Source organism: Heptranchias perlo, chromosome 10 (genome assembly GCF_035084215.1).
Source record: "Heptranchias perlo isolate sHepPer1 chromosome 10, sHepPer1.hap1, whole genome shotgun sequence".
Lineage (NCBI taxonomy): Eukaryota > Metazoa > Chordata > Chondrichthyes > Hexanchiformes > Hexanchidae > Heptranchias > Heptranchias perlo.
The window spans coordinates 84,710,521-84,729,973 of NC_090334.1; the positions used below are offsets into that span (position 1 = coordinate 84,710,521).

At 46.3% G+C, this 19,453-nt stretch overlaps 1 protein-coding gene across 1 annotated transcript in view; it reads right to left on the reverse strand.

Moving 5' to 3' along the window:
- Nucleotides 1–18,054, reverse strand: part of LOC137326752 (cholesterol 24-hydroxylase-like) — a 59,201-nt gene extending 41,147 nt beyond the window's left edge. Inside the window, exons 1-3 of the mRNA XM_067992133.1 lie at nucleotides 17,862–18,054; nucleotides 8,094–8,171; nucleotides 1,660–1,741 (exon numbers count right to left, since the gene is read on the reverse strand). Coding sequence (XP_067848234.1) covers nucleotides 1,660–1,741; nucleotides 8,094–8,171; nucleotides 17,862–18,010 — 309 coding nt within the window. The 5' untranslated portion in view covers nucleotides 18,011–18,054. The remainder of the gene's footprint in view (nucleotides 1–1,659; nucleotides 1,742–8,093; nucleotides 8,172–17,861) is intronic.
- Between the last annotated feature and the right edge of the window lie 1,399 nt (nucleotides 18,055–19,453).

Here is a 19,453-nt window from a genome sequence, read left to right on the forward strand (position 1 = left end):
TAGAGGCAGAAACCCTCAACTCATTTAAAAAGTACCTGGATGTGCACCTGAAGTGCCGTGAGCTACAGGGCCACGGACCAAGTGCGGGAAAGTGGGATTAGGCCGATAGCTCTTTTTCGGCTGGCACAGACACGATGGGCCGATTGGCCTCCTTCTGTGCTGTAAATTTCTATGATTCTAAGTCAGGATGTGAGGCTGCTGTGTTGGCCACATAATTGAAAAGCCTGTCGACAATCAGGGTCCAGACTCACACAGGAAGAGTGGACACTGTAACAGTAGTCTCTTGCGTTGCAGTTTTTCACTCCTTTTCTCCAGGAAATGTTAGCTCTTCCTGGGGTACAGTTCCATGGGTGCTTACCCTTCCTGGGGTACAATTCTATGGGTGCTGACCCTTTCTGGGGTACAAGTCTAAGGGTGCTGACACTTTTTGAGATACAATTCTATGGGTGCTGACCCTTTCTAGGGTACAGTTCCAAGGGTGCTCACCCTTGCTGGGGTAGAATTCTATAGGTGCTATCAGCCTTGTTCAAGTTTCCATTCTCCATGTGTGAGCCTAGATAGAGTGTAGGCAAGCCATATGAATATGGGAGCAATCACAGCCAAGCCAATCGTGTTCTCACCCTACATCCTCAGATGAACATTCCAGGAGGGCTCAATGATCGTGAGCAGGAACCCTGACTCCTTTTAATCTCTCTTACCCTAAGACACTGAGGCCAAGAGTTGCACCGTAACTCAAACCAGCTAACTCAGTGCAGACCAGGGATCAAACCTCTGACCTTCTAGTCTTCTTTTGGTTCAGTTACATGTTAGTTTTACCAACTGAGCCATCAGGGGAGCTGGTGTTAGAACAGTTGATATCATTGAGTCTTCCAACTGTTGTAGGTGTTAATATTCACAGACCCCGACAAGAACCTGCATTTATACAGCACTTTTAACATAGTAAAAATGTCCCATGGTGCTTCACCGGAGCGATTATCAAACAAAAAATTGACACTGAGCCACATAAAGAGATATTAGGACAGGTGACCAAAAGCTTGGTCAAAGAGGTAGGTTTTGAGGAGAGAGAGGTAGAAAGACGGAGAGGTTTAGGGAGGGAATTCCAGAGCTTAGGGCCTAGGCAGCTGAAGGCACAGCCACCGACGGTGGAGTGATGAAAATCGGGGATGTGAAAGAGGCCGGAATTGGAGAAGCGCAGAGATCTCGGAGGGTTGTAGGGCTGGAAGAGGTTCCAGAGATAGGGAGGGGGGCCATGGATGGATTTCGAGTTGATGGACTGTTTTGCCTCTTTAGAGAGCAGATAAGTGACACACTTTTGAGGTCCCTGGGAGAGAGTGAGTTTGAGTAGGAGACTTATTGAGCTCATTAAAATAATTCCGCTGTCTAAACATGGGCTATTTTTTCCTGGTGAAAATACACGGATCTTGATTTTAACACAGTGAAAATACAGGGAGGGGGAAGAGTGTGTAGGTCAGGATATTTGGAGCTTAGCAGGAACAGGAAGGTTCAGAGGAGCACTGACCATAGCAGAATCAATAAGAGACAATCAAGGAGAGGGAGAGGCTGGAGGCTCGAGGTAGGACAGGGATCACATATCAGTTGACAATCGCATCTAATCAATCGAGCCACTCAATCTGGGAATGTAAAACGTTAGCACTCTACCTTTACTGCTTCTGGGTGAGTGACAACCACTGACACTCGGTGCAAAACATTAATCCGAAAGACAGGTCCGTACGTCTCACTCCTAAAACAACCAAGTTAATTATAGTCAATTTCAGTCTATAACACAATCTGTTATTCTATATATTGGTGGCTCACCACCGCCTTCTCAAGGGCAATTAGGGATGGGCAATACATGCCGGCCTCGCCAGCGACGCCCACATCCCATGAACGAATAAAAAAATATATAAACCCCTCAATTAGATTCCAGCCTGTAACTCACTTAGAATCAGAGAAAGGTTACAGCACGGTAGGAGGCCATTCGGCCCGTCGAGTCCGCGCCGGCTCTATGCAAGAGCGATCCAGCTAGTCCCACTCCCCCGCCCTATCCCCGTCGCCCTGCACATTTTTTCCTTTCAAGTACTTATCCAGTTCCCTTTTGAAGGCCATGATTGAATCTGCCTCCACCACCCCCTCGGGCAGTGCATTCCAGATCCTAACCACTCGCTGTGTAAAAAAAGTTTTTCCTCATGTCACCTTTGGTTCTTTTGCCAATCACCTTAAATCTATGCCCTCTGGTTTTTGACCCTTCTGGCAATGGGAACAGTTTCTCTCTATCTACTCTGTCTAGACCCTTCAGGATTTGGAATACCTCTATCAAATCTCCTCTCAACCGTCTCTGTTCCAAGGAGAACAACCCCAGCTTTTCCAGTCTATCCACGTAACTGAAGTCCCTCATCCCTGGAATCTTTCGAGTAAATCTCTTCTGCACCCTCTCTAAGGCCTTCACATCTTTCCTAAAGTGTGGTGCCCAGAACTGGACACAATACTCCAGTTGTGATCAATCCAGTGTTTTATAAAGGTTCACCATGACTTCCTTACTTTTGTACTCCATGCCTCTATTTATAAAGCCCAGGATCCTGTATTATTTTTTAACGTTTTCTCAACCTGCCCTGCCACTTTCAATGATTTGTGCACATATACCCCCAGATCTCTCTGTTCCTGTACCCCTTTTAGAATTGTGCCCTCTAGTTTATATTGCCTCTCCTCGTTCTTCCTACTGAAATGTATCACTTGGCATTATTCTGCGTTAAATTTCATCTGCCATGTGTCCGCCCATGCCATCAGCCTGTCTAAATCCTCTTGAAGTCCATCACTATCCTCCTCACTGTTCACTACCCTTCCAAGTTTTGTGTCATCTGCAAATTTGGAAATTGTGCCCTGTACACCCAAGTCCAAGTCATTAATATATATCAAGAGTAGCAGTGGTCCTAGTACCGACCCCTGGGGAACACCACTGTACACCTCCCTCCAGTCCGAAAAATAACCGTCCACCATTACTCTCTGCTTCCTGTTACTTAGCCAATTTCAAATCCATGCTGCTACTTTATTCCACGGGCTTCAATCTTGATGACAAGCCTATTATGCGGCAATTTATTAAACGCCCTTTGAAAGACCATATACATCACATCAACCACATTGCCCTCATCGACCCTCTCTGTTACCTCATCAAAAAACTCTATCAAGTTAGTTAAACACGATTTGCCTTTAACAAATCCATGCTGGCTTTCCCTAATCAATTCACACTTGTCCAAGTGACTGCTAATTCTGACCTGGATTATTGTTTCTAAAAGTTTCCCCACCACTGAGGTTAAACTGACTGGCCTTTAGTTGTTGGGTTTATGCTTACACCCTTTTTTGACAAGGGTGTAACATTTGCAATTCTCCAGTCCTCTGGCACCACCCCCTGTATCTAAGGATGTTTGGAAGATTATGGCCAGTACCCCCGCAATTTCCACCCTTACTTCCCTCAGCAACGTAGGATGCATCCCATCCGGACCAGGTGATTTATCTACTTTAAGTATAGCTAGCCTTTCTAATACCTCCTCTTTATCAATTATTAGCCTTTCCGGTATCTCAACTATATCTTCCTTTACTGAGACTCTGACAGCATCTTCTTCCTTGGTAAAGACAGATGCAAAGTACTCATTTAATACCTCAGCCATGCCCTCTGCCTCCGTGAGTAGATTTCCTTTTTGGTCCCTAATCGGTCCCACCCCTCCTCTTACTCCCCGTTTACTGTTTACATGCCTGTAGAAGACTTTTGGATTCCCTTTTATGTTGGCCACCAGTCTCATCTCATACTCTCTCTTTGCCCCTCTTATTTCCTTTTTTGCTTCCCCTCTGAACTTTCTATATTCTGCCCGGTTCTCACTTGTGTTATCAAACTGACATCTGTCATACTCCCCTTTTTTCTGCTTCATCTTACTTTCTACCCCTTTTGTCATCCAGGGAGCTCTGGCTTTAGTTGCCCTCCTTTCTCCCTCGTGGGAATGTACCCAGACTGTACCCGAACCATCTCCTCATTAAAGGCCGCCCATTGTTCGATTACAGTTTTACCTGCCAATCTTTGATTCCAATTTACCTGGGCCAGATCAGTTCTCAACCACTGAAATTGGCCCTCCTCCAATTAAGTATTTTTACTTTAGAGTGGTCCATGTCCTTTTCCATAACTATTCTAAACCTTATGATACTATGATCGCTGTTCCCTAAATGCTCCCCCACTGACACTTGCTCCACTTGGCCCGTTTCATTCCCTAGAATCAAGTCCAGCAATGCCTCCTTCCTCATTGGGCTGGAAACGTACTGGTCAAGAAAGTTCTCCTGACCACACTTCAAAATTTCCTCCTCCTCTTTGTCCCTTATATTATTACTATCCGTTTCTATATTAGGATAGTTGAAGTCCCCGTTATCACAACTCTATGGCTTTTGCACCTCTCTGTAATTTGCCTGCAAATTTGCTCCTCTATCTCCTTCCCACTAGTTGGTGGCCTATAGAATACACCCAGTAGTGTAATGGCACCTCTATTGTTTCTTAACTCTAACCAAATAGATTCTGTCCTTGACCCCTCCATGACATCCTCTCTCTCCAGCATAGCCATATTCCCCTTAATCAATACTGCCACCACCCCCCCCTTTCTTCCCTTCCCCAACTTTCCTGAACATCTTTTTTCCAGGAATATTTAGTACCCAATCCTGCCCTTTTTTGAGTCCGGTCTCTGTTATCACCACTACATCATATTCCCATGTGGCTATTTGTGCCTGCAGCTCACCAACCTTGTCTACCATGCTTCGTGCGTTTACACACATGCACTGTAAACCTATATTAGACTTTCTTGTATTCTCTCTTAGTCTGGTCCCGTCTTCTACCGTCCTATTTCTTGCTCTAGTGCTATTTTTCTCTCCCAATCCTTTGTGCACCTTGTTTCTCCTTTCCAATACTACATCCTGGTGCCCACCCTCCTGCCAGATTAGTTTAAACCCTCCCCTACAGCATTAGTGAACCTCCCCGTGAGGATATTGGTCCCAACTCTGTTGAGGTGCAACCTATCCGGCTTGTACAAGTCCCACCTCCCCCAGAACTGGTCCCAATGCCCTAGGAATCTAAAGTCCTCCCTCCTGCACCATCTCTCCAGCCATGCATTCATCTGCTCCATCCTTCTATTTCTATACTCGCTTGTGGGTGGCACCGGTAGTAATACTACCTTTGAGGTCCTAATCCTTAGACTCTGCCTGCAGGACCTCATCCCTCCTCCTGCCTATGTCGTTCGTACCGATATGGACCACGACCTCTGGCTGTTCACCCACCCCCTCCAGAATGTTCTTCAGCCGCTCAGCGACATCCTTGACCCTGGCACCAGGGAGGCAACATACCATCCTGGAGTCACGTCTGCGGCCGCAGAAACGCCTGTCTGTTCCTCTAACTATTGAATCCCCCATCACTATCGCTCTCCTGACCTTTCTCCTCCCCACCCCCATCCCGTACGGCTGAGCCACCCATGGTGCTGTGGTCTTGGCTCTGGCTGCACTCCTCAGAGGAACCACCACCCTCACCAGAATACTGGTTCGAGAGTGAGATGCCCTCAGGGGACTCCTGCACTACCTGCCTGGCCCTCCTTGTCTGTCTGGCGGTCACCCAGTCCCTCTTTGCCCGCACTTTCTTAAACTGCGGGGTGACCACCTCCTGAAACGTGCTATCCACGTACATCCCAGCCTCGCGGATACACTGCAGTGACGCCAGCTGCTGCTCAAGGTCCGAAACCCGGAGCTCGAGCTCCTCCAGCTGACGACACTTCCTGCACCTGTGGCCATCCGGGAATCTGTTATTCCATATATAATCTACCTGAACCCCTCGATTAGATTCCAGCCTGTAACTCACTCCCGGGTATCTGTTATTCTATATATAAACCCCCCGAACCCCTCGATTAGATTCCAGCCTGTAACTCACTCCCGGGTATCTGTTATTCTATATATAAACCCCCCGAACCCCTCGATTAGATTCCAGCCTGTAACTCACTCCCGGGTATCTGTTATTCTATATATAAACCCCCCGAACCCCTCGATTAGATTCCAGTCTGTAACTCACTCCCGGGTATCTGTTATTCTATATATAAACCCCCCGAACCCCTCGATTAGATTCCAGTCTGTAACTCACTCCCGGGTATCTGTTATTCTATATATAAACCCCCCGAACCCCTCGATTAGATTCCAGCCTGTAACTCACTCCCGGGTATCTGTTATTCTATATATAAACTCCCCGAACCCCTCGATTAGATTCCAGCCTGTAACTCACTCCCGGGTATCTGTTATTCTATATATAAACCCCCGAACCCCTCGATTAGATTCCAGCCTGTAACTCACTCCCGGGTATCTGTTATTCTATATATAAACTCCCCGAACCCCTCGATTAGATTCCAGTCTGTAACTCACTCCCGGGTATCTGTTATTCTATATATAAACCCCCCGAACCCCTCGATTAGATTCCAGTCTGTAACTCACTCCCGGGTATCTGTTATTCTATATATAAACCCCCCGAACCCCTCGATTAGATTCCAGTCTGTAACTCACTCCGGGTATCTGTTATTCTATATATAAACCCCCCGAACCCCTCGATTAGATTCCAGCCTGCAACTCACTCCCGGGTATCTGTTATTCTATATATAAACCCCCCGAACCCCTCGATTAGATTCCAGCCTGTAACTCACTCCCGGGTATCTGTTATTCTATATATAAACCCCCCGAACCCCTCGATTAGATTCCAGTCTGTAACTCACTCCGGGTATCTGTTATTCTATATATAAACCCCCCGAACCCCTCGATTAGATTCCAGCCTGCAACTCACTCCCGGGTATCTGTTATTCTATATATAAACCCCCCGAACCCCTCGATTAGATTCCAGCCTGTAACTCACTCCCGGGTATCTGTTATTCTATATATAAACCCCCCGAACCCCTCGATTAGATTCCAGCCTGTAACTCACTCCCGGGTATCTGTTATTCTATATATAAACCCCCTGAACCCCTCGATTAGATTCCAGTCTGTAATTCACTCCCGGGTATCTGTTATTCTATATATAAACCCCCTGAACCCCTCGATTAGATTCCAGCCTGTAACTCACTCCTGGGTATCTGTTATTCTATATATAAACCCCCCCGAACCCCTCGATTAGATTCCAGTCTGTAACTCACTCCCAGGTATCTGTTATTCTATATATAAACCCCCCGAACCCCTCGATTAGATTCCAGCCTGCAACTCACTCCCGGGTATCTGTTATTCTATATATAAACCCCCCGAACCCCTCGATTAGATTCCAGCCTGTAACTCACTCCCGGGTATCTGTTATTCTATATATAAACCCCCCGAACCCCTCGATTAGATTCCAGCCTGTAACTCACTCCCGGGTATCTGTTATTCTATATATAAACCCCCTGAACCCCTCGATTAGATTCCAGTCTGTAATTCACTCCCGGGTATCTGTTATTCTATATATAAACCCCCTGAACCCCTCGATTAGATTCCAGTCTGTAACTCACTCCCAGGTATCTGTTATTCTATATATAAATAACAGATTTATATAGACCTCCACAGTGATTGATATTTGCACAATCTTCATGACAAATTTGATGTCAGGAAGCCACTTAATGTGAACCAGGCTGGTGTACAGATTGTGCACATATCTGTGCATGTTGTAGTGAGGCTGTTTTAAAATGACTCAAGGTGTGGAAGATGTAAAGGTGGCAATTCATTTTGTAGCTTGATGAAGGCTGAAGCAAATATTTGCCCCCATATGCAGCTGCTTACCTAAAGAGCGTACATCCCTTTAATTAGCTGTCCAAATTTTCTGCTTCCCTCTGTTAAACTTGCTCCCTGAATAAGCGCAAAGTTGCACAGACAGCTGTGAATAATTATTCAAATGAGGCAAAGCAGACAATTGGGGGGCAGTCTGTTCCCTGTGCTGCTGTCTAACCCTGTCCCTGCGATGGGCATTGTAGCCTCAAACTGCATTGATAATGGAAAATTCCTCCTCCAACCCCCCTTTAATGTGAAATAGTGTATAAGGCACTCTCGTTAAGAAGCAACCAGCCCTGCACACTCACCATTCCAGAAGCTTGTCATGCAGCACTTTGTATCCAGTCATTGATTTTTGAAGTGTGGGACCATGTCCGAACAGAAAGCTGGAATAAGTAACACATCAGTGAGGAGTCAGGCATGCATTTCTTTTTATTCGTTCATGGGATGTGGGCATCGCTGGCGAGGCCGGCATTTATTGCTCATCCCTAATTGCCCTTGAGAAGGTGGTGGTGAGCCGCCTTCTTGAACCACTGCAGTCCGTGTGGTGAAGGTTCTCCCACAGTGCTGTTAGGAAGGGAGTTCCAGGATTTTGACCCAATGACGACGATATATTTCCAAGTCGGGATGGTGTGTAACTTGGAGGGGAACGTGCAGGTGGTGTTGTTCCCATGTGCCTGCTGCTCTTGTCCTTCTAGGTGGTAGAGGTCGTGGGTTTGGGAGGTGCTGTCAAAGAAGCCTTGGCGAGTTGCTGCAGTGCATCCTGTGAATGGTACACACTGCAGCCACGGTGCGCCGGTGGTGAAGGGAGTGAATGTTTAGGGTGGTGGATGGGGTGCCAATCAAGCGGGCTGCTTTGTCCTGGATGGTGTCGAGCTTCTTGAGTGTTGTTGGAGCTGCACTCATCCAGGCAAGTGGAGAGTATTCCATCACACTCCTGACTTGTGCCTTGTAGATGGTGGAAAGGCTTTGGGGAGTCAGGAGGTGAGTCACTCACCGCAGAATACCCAGCCTCTGACCTGCTCTTGTAGTCACAGTATTTATGTGGCTGGTCCAGTAAAGTTTCTGGTCATGGTGACCCCAAGGATGTTGATGGTGGGGGATTCGGCGATGGTAATGATGTTGAATGTCAAGGGGAGGTGGTTAGACTCTCTCTTGTTGGAGATGGTCATTGCCTGGCAGTTGTCTGGCGCGAATGTTACTTGCCACTTATCAGCCCAAGCCTGGATGTTGTCCAGGTCTTGCTGCATGTGGGCACAGACTGTTTCATTATCTGAGGGGTTGCGAATGGAACTGAACACTGTGCAATCATCAACGAACATCCCCATTTCTGACCTTATGATGGAGGGAAGATCATTGATGATGCAGCTGAAGGTGGTTGGGCCTAGGACACTGCCCTGAGGAACTCCTGCAGCAATGGAGGAGTGACTCCAGCCACTGGAGAGTTTTCCCCCTGATTCCCATTGACTTAAATTTTACTAGGGCTCCTTGGTGCCACACTCGGTCAAATGCTGCCTTGATGTCAAGGGCAGTCACTCTCACCTCACCTCTGGAATTCAGTTCTTTTGTCCATGTTTGGACCAAGGCTGTAATGAGGTCTGGAGCCGAGTGGTCCTGGCGGAACCCAAACTGAGCATCAGTGAGCAGGTTATTGGTGAGTAAGTGCTGATTGATAGCACTATCGATGACACCTTCCATCACTTTGCTGATGATTGAGAGTAGACCGATGGGGTGGTAATTGGCCGGATTGGATTTGTCCTGCTTTTTGTGGACAGGACATACCTGGGCAATTTTCCACATTGTCGGGTAGATGCCAGTGTTGTAGCTGTACTGGAACAGCTTGGCTAGAGGCGCAGCTAGTTCTGGAGCACAAGTCTTCAGCACGACAGAAGGGATGTTGTCGGGGCCCATAGCCTTTGCTGTATCCAGTGCACTCAGCCGTTTCTTGATATCATGTGGAGTGAATCGAATTGGCTGAAGACTGGCTTCTGTGATTTCAAACACAGTTTCCACCTTTTACCAAATCCAAACCAGACAGGGCAGTAAGGATGGGGGGAGGGGAGGAGTGATGCTTGTGTACAGTTGGAAAGAATTTGCATTTCTATAGTACCTTTCATAACCTCAGGATGTCACAAAGCGCTTTACAGCCAATGAAGTGTTTTTGAAGTGCAGTCACTGTTGTAATGTAGGGAAATGAAGCAGCCAAATGGCGCACAAACAGTTATGTGATAATGACCAGATAATCTGTTTTTTGTGATGTTGCTTGAAGGATAAATATTGGCCAGGACATGAGGGAGAACTCCCCTGCTTTCTTCATAATAGTGCCAGGGGATCTTTTATATAAACCTGAGAGGCCAGATGTCTCACCCAAAAGGTGGCACCTCTGACAGTGCAGCACTCCCTTAGTACTGCGCCAGGAGCATCAGCCTGGATTATGAGCTCAAGTCTCTGCAGTTGGATTTGAATCCACAACCTTCTGACTAAGAGGCAAGAGTCCTACCCACTGAGCCAAGGTTTTGTTGATGGTGAAAATTGATTGAAAATCTTAACATATCTGAATGGTTTGAAACAGGTGTCACATTGAGCCCAAGTAAAATGTTCCACTCCTGGCCAGGCCCTTTAGCAACCCGATCTGCCACCAACACATTCGCCCTCACTCTTGACTGCTGTGCATCTGCACGTGTGGTCTTCCCCTAGGCATCTCTCCATTGCATTGGGGCCTCCAGGCCTCCTTCTTGCAGGTAGCCAACAGCGAAATATGACCCCCAGTTGAGCACCATTTCCTCCTGCGCTCCCCCATTGAGCAGTATTTCAGGCCTAGGCACCCCCCCTAACTAACGGGTCGGAGAAATCATCCCTGACCCATTCCAATCCTCCCACAGTTCAGGGAGATCATCCCGAGCCCACTGCCCAGCCCTCCACAGAACATCAAAACATGCCTGGGAAGTTACTTCCCCCACCACGAGTCATCCAAATATCCTCCCATCAACCTCCTTCCATCTTCTTCCTCTCTCTATCCTCCTCGCTTTCACCATCTTTTCCTCCCTTCTCCTCCTCTCCATCTCACTCCCCTTGTTGCACCTCTCCTCTAACCCCTCGTCCACCCTATCTCCTCCCCTCTACTTCTCCCTGTCCACCTTTCTCTTCCCTCTTGTCCCTCTCCTCTTCTCTCTCTCTCTCCCATTCCCATCTGACTCTTCCCCTCCCCCTGTATGGGTGCAGATATCCCCCTGCCCTCTAACCCTTCTTCATCTGTATGCAGCACTTGATTGACTCCCCCTGCACAATGCAATGGGAGATGGACTAGTTATTATAATTATGCACAGCTCCAGGTGCAGATTTGGACGTGTGCAGAGAACACACTCGTAGTAGGGGCGGAAATTGAATGTAGGCAAAATGTTAAGGGATGTGGACAATTAAAGGGAAGTGTATGAATGGGAGACAAAAATTCTTACAACCTTAGGAAAGGCTCAGAAAGCATTTCAACCCCTTTGCCAAGGCTGATGGGGGAGAGGCCAAGAAGTGACAGGGAAGAAGTGAGGAGGAAAGATACCCATTGTAGCCTGGCAGCTGGTGGAGCTGGTGCTGTATGGAGTAGCTGCAAGGTGAGTGACTCCACTTGCCATTCTCACAGCACCATCTCCATAGGTCACATTCGAAGGGAGGAGGAGGCAGGTTTCAGGCCACAGATGACTGGTACTCTCACCAGCTGTGCCAGCCCTGAGCTACCTGTTAGCTTTTCAGCAGCAGATGGCACTGCTCCGTTGCCCCGTTTCCTACATCACAACAGTGACTATGCTTCAAAAATACTTCATTGGCTGTAAAGCGCTTTGGGGTGTCCTAAGGTCATGAAAAGTGCTTTAGAAACACAAGTCCTTTCTACCTTTCAGTCTCCTAATTTAAAGTGCCTTTGCTAAACACCTATTTTTAATACTGACTGTGCCCCTTTAATACTCAACCCTCAAGGGGATTGGGAACATCAGTGCTGAAAAATAAAGAATGGGGCCGGAACTTGCGGAGAGGGGTGTGACGACGCTCAGCCCAGCTCCCCCGAATTACATTAATGAATGTATTTACTGCGGGCTCTGTGCCGTCGACTTGCTTGATTTTGAACTTTTAAAGAATTGTGCGCTAACAACCCAGCCTCTGAGCAGGGTGAGTTGATGTGTGTGGAATAGATGGCACGCCCACAAAATCTGTCAGGAAGAGAAGTCAGGCCCACAAGCAAGCAAGCAGGCTCCATTCATTTTAAATTAGTATTCTGGAAGTTATTGCAAATAAAAATTTTGAATTTTTTTTAATAGAGTTCAAGATTGTGGGAGTGAGAGGGCTGAATGTGGGGCAGAAGAAGATGGATAAAAGGCGGCCAGGGTCAGAGGCTGGAGAGTGCACATTGGCACAAAGGGTTGGAAGAGGTTTCAGGGGTAGGGAGGGGGAGACTGTGGAGGGATTTGTGAATGAGAACAATGATTTTGAATTTAATGTGTTACAGGTTGGAGTAGAGATACGAGTGCAGAGTGCGAGAGGGAGAAATAAAAGGTGCCATGACTGGGTGATGAAGGGGAGGAGACTCGAGTGAAGGGTCCAAGAGGGGTCAAGAGAAAGAATGAGAGATAGAAGTAATGGGCTCAGTCGGTAGCGACAGCCAAAATGTGCACACGAAGGGATGCAGAGTGAATTTGGGTTACATAGGCATGGCAAAGATTAGGAGATGTGTCCTGAACGCCAAATAAATAATTGAATTAAATTAAAGAGACAGAAGGGAAAACTAAAAAAAATTTTTTCATTTTTGAAATTTTTCTATTAATGACCAAAAACTATTAAAATAAGAATAATATGAGACATTTTTAAAAGTTAATTTTTAGTTGTTTAGCAGTTATTCAGACTAAACACGCTTTTAAAACTTAGTTTCGACCTGGTATTTTTAAGCGTACCTGTTTGGTGGTAATTAGTTACTTTCAGCTGGGCGGATGAGCAAGTTTGTAATTTTTCACTGATTTCAATGATTGCAGCGTGCAATTGGCCCTTTTATTCGCAGCTGTCAAATCACCGGTGAACCAATTGGTGAGCGAGATTAAACTGGTACTTGAAGGTGGGGCAGGCCTGACTCATCTGAGTCTCAAACTGTAGAAATACAGGGGCCTGTCAGTGCGAACAGCACGGTGTGCGGATACACAGTGTGAACTGAGAGTTTGGTACGAGTGGGAGTTCGGTGAAGTGGGGGAAGGAGGTGCTGCTTTACCTTGCTTTTCCTAACTTTTCCCCAGAGCGGCAGTGAACCTGAGAGTAGAAGACTGAGATTTGGGAATAAAAAGCAGCAGCAGACCTGCAACAAGAGACAAGTACTGTGCGACGTCACAGGTGAGGCAGGAGAGTCCGAGAGGTGAGCACAGTATAAAAGGATTGACCTAGAGCGGGAGGAGAGTCTGAGAGTCTAAGGCAAGTCATGGCGGCACAGCTCGCGCCCGTGATATGCTCCTCCTGCACTATGTGGGAAGTCATGGACACTACCAGTGTCCCTGGTGACCATGTGTGCAGGAAGTGTGTCCAGCTGCAGCTACTGGCTAACCGTCTTTCGGAGCTGGAGCTGCGGGTGGACTCACTGTGGAGCATCCGCGATGCTGAGACTATCGTGGATAGCACGTTCAGTGAGGTGGTCACACCGCAGGTAAAGGTTACGCAGGCAGAAAGGAAATGGGTGACCGCCAGGCAGAGTAAAAGGACTAGGCAGGTAGAGCAGGAGTCCCCTGGGGCCATCTCCCTCTCAAACAGATATTCTGCTTTAGATACTGTTGGGGGAGATGGCTTATCAGGGGAAAGCAGCAAGAGCCAGGTTCGTGGCACCATGGGTGGCTCTACTGCACAGGAGGGGAGGAAGAAGAGTGGCAGGGCTATAGTGATAGGGGATTCAATTGTAAGGGGAACAGATAGGCGTTTCTGCGGCCGCAAACGTGACTCCAGGATGGTATGTTGCCTCCCTGGTGCTAGGGTCAAGGATGTCACAGAGCGGCTGCAGGGCATCCTGGAGGGGGAGGGTGAACAGCCAGCAGTAGTGGTCCATATTGGTACCAACGAAATAGGTAAAAAAAGGGATGAGGTCCTGCAAGGTGAATTTAAGGAGTTAGGAGATAAATTAAAAAGCAGGACATCAAAGGTAGTGATCTCAGGATTACTACCGGTGCCACGTGCTAGTGAGTATAGGAACAGGAGAATAGACAGGATGAATGCGTGGCTGCAGGGATGGTGTAGGAGGGAGGGATTTAGATTCCTGGGACATTGGGACCGGTTCTGGGGAAGGTGGGACCTGTACAAGCGTGATGGGTTACACCCGAGCAGGACCGGGACCAATGTCCTCGCGGGGGTGTTTGCTTGTGCTGTTGGGGAAGGTTTAAACTTGAGTGGCAGGGGGATGGGAACCTGAGCGGGGAGTCAGAAGCGAATAAAGTTGAGAGCAGCAAGAGAGGGGAAGACCCAGGGGAAATCTACAATACAAATAGTACAAACAGTTGTTCAAGAACAAGTGAAAGGGAAAAGCGTAGAGCAGCGGAAAGAAAGTGTACTTTAGGCACTTTAGGTACTTTAGGCACGACAGATAAATTGAAAACTAGAAGGCGTAAGGCGATTAACCCAGCATCAAAGCTGTGGCAGGGGGTTGGGAACCTGAGCAGGGAGACAGAGGAAAGCGTATCAGGAAGGGACAGAAGGTATGGAGTAAAAGGTAAAGTGTTAAAAAAGGAAAAAGCAGGAACTAAGTGTCACAAAACATATTTGAAAGTTCTTTATCTGAATGCACGTAGCATTCGTAACAAAATGGACGAGTTTACGGCACAAATAACGACGTATGGGTATGATCTTGTGGCCATTACAGAAACATGGCTGCAGGGTGACAACGACTGGGAATTAAATATGCCAGGATATTTAACAATCAGGAAGGACAGGCAGGAAGGAAGGGGAGGTGGGGTGGCTATGTTAATAAGGGAAGGAATCACTGTAATACAGAGTAAAGATATTGGGACAAAGGGTCAGGATAATGAAATAGTTTGGGTAGAGATAAGGAATAATAAGGGGCAAAAAACACTCGTGGGCGTAGTATATAGGCCTCCTAATAGTTGCAACTCTGCTGGAAGAAGTATTAATCAGGAAATAGTCAGGGCATGTAATAAGGGAACAGCTATAATTATGGGGGATTTTAACTATCATATTAACTGGACAAATCAAATTGGGCAGGGTAGCCTTGAGGAAGAGTTTATTGAGTGTATTAGGGATGGATTTCTTGAGCAGTATGTAACTGATCCTACAAGGGGGCAAGCAACCTTGGACCTGGTCCTGTGTAATGAGCCAGGATTAATTAATAATGTCCTAGTTAAGGATCCCCTTGGAATGAGTGACCATAACATGGTTACATTCTATATCCAATTAGAGGGTGAGAAGGTTGGTTCTCAAACAAGCGGACTGAGCTTGAATAAAGGAGACTATGATGGTATGAGAGCGGAATTGATTAAAGTGGACTGGGAAAATAGATTAAAGGGTAAGACGGTACATGAGCAGTGGTGTTCATTTAAGGAGTTATTTTACAACTTTCAAAAAATATATATTCCACTGAGGAAAAAAGGGTGTAAAAGAAATGACAGCCATCCATGGCTAAGTAAGGAAATTAAGGATAGTATCCGACTAAAAACAAGGACATATAAGGTAGCCAAACTTAGTGGGAGGATAGAAGATTGGGAGGTCTTCAAAAGACAGCAAAAAGTAACTAAAGGATTGATTAAGAAAGGGAAGATAGATTATGAAAATAAATTAGCAAAAAATATAAAAACAGATAGCAAGAGTTTCTACAGTTATATAAAAAGAAAAAGGGTGGCTAAGGCAAACGTAGGTCCTTTAGAGGATGAGACCGTGAAATTAATGGTGGGAAACATGGAGATGGCAAAAATGCTGAACAAATATTTTGTTTCAGTCTTTACGGTAGAGGACATTAAGAATATCCCAACACTGGACAAACAGGGGGTTCTAGGGTGGGAGGAGCTAAATACGATTAAAATCACTAAGGAATTGGTACTCAGTAAATTAATGGGACTCAAGGCGGATAAATACCCTGGACCTGATGGCTTACATCCTAGGGTCTTGAGGGAAGTGGCAGTAGAGATTATGGATGCTTTGGTAATCATTTTCCAAAATTCTCTGGACTCGGCAAAGGTCCCGGCAGATTGGAAAACTGCTAATGTAACACCCTTATTTCAAAAGGGTAGTAGGCAGAAGGCTGGAAATTATAGACCAGTTAGCCTAACATCTGTGGTGGGTAAAATTTTGGAGTCTATTATTAAGGAGACAGTAGCAGAACATTTGGATAAACATAATTTAAAAGGACAAAGTCAGCATGGCTTGACAAAGGGGAAGTCATGTCTGACAAATTTGCTTGAGTTCTTTGAGGATATAACGTACAGGGTGGATAAAGGGGAACCAGTGGACGTAGTGTATTTAGACTTCCAGAAGGCATTCGACAAGGTGCCACATAAAAGATTATTGCTCAAGATAAAGAATCACTGGATTGGGGGTAATATTCTGGCATGGGTGGAGGATTGGTTATCTAACAGGAAGTAGAGAGTTGGGATAAATGGTTCATTCTCGGACTGGCAACCAGTAGCCAGTGGTGTTCCGTAGGGGTCGGTGCTGGGTCCCCAACTCTTTACAATCTATATTAACGATTTGGAGGAGGGGACCGAGTGTAACATATCAAAGTTTGCAGATGATACAAAGATGGGAGGGAAAGTGGAGAGTGAGGAGGACATAAAAAACCTACAGGGGGATATAGACAGGCTGGGTGAGTGGGTGGAGATTTGGCAGATGCAATACAATATTGGAAAATGTGAGGTTATGCACTTTGGCAGGAAAAATCAGAGAGCAAGTTATTATCTTAATGGCGAGAAACTGGAAAGTACTGCAGTACAAAGGGATCTGGGGGTCCCAGTGCAAGAAAATCAAAAAGTTAGTATGCAGGTGCGGCAGGTGATCAAGAAGGCCAACGGAATGTTGGCTTTTATTGCTAGGGGGATAGAATATAAAAACAGGGAGGTATTGCTGCAGTTATATAAGGTATTGGTGAGACCGCACCTGGAATACTGCATACAGTTTTGGTGTCCATACTTAAGAAAAGACATACTTGCTCTCGAGGCAGTACAAAGAAGGTTCACTTGGTTAATCCCGGGGATGAGGGGGCGGACATATGAGGAGAGGTTGAGTAGATTGGGACTCTACTCATTGGAGTTCAGAAGAATGAGAGGCGATCTTATTGAAACATATAAGATTGTGAAGGGGCATGATCGGGTGGATGCGGTAAGGATGTTCCCAAGGATGGGTGAAACTAGAACTAGGGGGCATAATCTTAGAATAAGGGGCTGCTCTTTCAAAACTGAGATGAGGAGAAACTTCTTCACTCAGAGGGTAGTAGGACTGTGGAATTTGCTGCCCCAGGAAGCTGTGGAAGCTACATCATTAAATAAATTTAAAACAGAAATAGACAGTTTCCTAGAGGTAAAGGGAATTAGGGGTTACGGGGAGCGGGCAGGAAATTGGACATGAATTTAGATTTGAGGTTAGGATCAGATCAGCCATGATCTTATTGAATGGCGGAGCAGGCTCGAGGGGCCGGTTGGCCTACTCCTGCTCCTATTTCTTATGTTCTTATGTTCAATCGGAGGAAGTTCACGATGTCCGTGTTTTAGTGCGCGTGTGCAAACGCAGGAACTTGTGCCTTCGATTCTCCATTAAAACCGGAGAGCACTGTTGAACTCTGTTATTTTGGGAGCAATTTCTGGCTCAATGTTTATTTGATAACTTTGCTCACAACCAAACTAAAATTCAAAAATTCTCTTTACAGTTTATTTAAAATGAGGCTGTGCACTTTTCGGGAGTGTGCTCCAACACGATCAGCTCCCTGAGCACTGGCTGGAAAGTTTCCTGTCTCTACGGTGCTGTGTGTCTCTGCATGTCCTCTATATACCCTTGATCCCTCGATCTCGTTTCCCCAGTTTATTTTCTGGAGTATCACATTTACCAAATCTATAAAGTGACCGTACCTGTCTCTGGGAGGACCCGGAATGTGATCAAACTTCAGGTGGACGTAGTGTACATAGCAGAGATAACACAAAGAAAAGCACAACAGCAGAAGGAGCAAACACCCAGCAGTCCACTGCAAGCAAGTCAGAAGACCCTGACAGAGGTCCATTCTTCTCGGAGAGACACCAGGGACTGAGTCACCGACAGCTCCTGTGTCTGTGGGGAGAGCTACTGCAGGAGATTCTGAAGCTGAGACCGAACTTCAACAATAAGCAAGAAATGGAGAGGAAAAGTCAGAATGAAGGAACTCCAAACGCCCTCTCTTGGTTGATTTATTCCCAGTTTTACGCCAGCAGATTTCACAACTTAAATGCAGTCCCACACGAACGTGGTTGACTGTTAACTGCCTTCTGAGGTGGTCACTCAGTTACATCAAACTGTTACAGTGGTTCAAGAAGGTGGCCCACTACCACCTTCTCAGGGCAACCACCTACTCGTTCCTTCATCGTCGCTGGGTCAAAATCTTGCAACTCCCTACCAAACAGCACTGTGGGAGAACCTTCACCACACGGACTGCAGCGGTTCAAGGCGGCGGCTCACCACCACCTTCTCAAGGGCAACAAGGGAAGGGCAATAAATGCAAGCCCTGGCAGCGATGCCCACATCCTGAGAATTAAACAAAACTAGCGACGGGCAATAAACCCAGCATCAAAGCTGTGGCAGGGGGTTGGGAACCTGAGCAGGGAGACAGAGGAAAGCATGTCAGGAAGGGACAGAAGGTATGGAGTAATAGGTAAAGTGTTAAAAAAGGAAAAAGCAGGAACTAAGTGTCATAAAACATATTTGAAAGCTCTTTATCTGAATGCACGTAGCATTCGTAACAAAATGGACGAGTTAACGGCACAAATAACGACGTATGGGTATGATCTTGTGGCCATTACAGAAACATGGTTGCAGGGTAACAACGACTGGGAATTAAATATGCCAGGATATTTAACAATCAGGAAGGACAGGCAGGAAGGAAGGGGAGGTGGGGTGGCTATGTTAATAAGGGAAGGAATCACTGTAATACAGAGAAAAGATATTGGGACAAAGGATCAGGATAATGAAACAGTTTAGGTAGAGATAAGGAATAATAAGGGGCAAAAAACACTCGTGGGCGTAGTATATAGGCCTCCTAATAGTTGCAACTCTGCTGGAAGAAGTATTAATCAGGAAATAGTCGGGGCATGTAATAAGGGAACAGCTATAATTATGGGGGATTTTAACTATCATATTAACTGGACAAATCAAATTGGGCAGGGTAGCCTTGAGGAAGAGTTTATTGAGTGTATTAGGGATGGATTTCTTGAGCAATATGTAACTGATCCTACAAGGGGGCAAGCAACCTTGGACCTGGTCCTGTGTAATGAGCCAGGATTAATTTATAATGTCCGAGTTAAGGATCCCCTTGGAATGAGTGACCATAACATGGTTACATTCTATATCCAATTAGAGGGTGAGAAGGTTGGTTCTCAAACAAGCGTACTGAGCTTGAATAAAGGAGACTATGATGGTATGCCGGACTTGCCAATGATGCCCACTCCCGGGAATGAAAAATAAAAGTGAAATA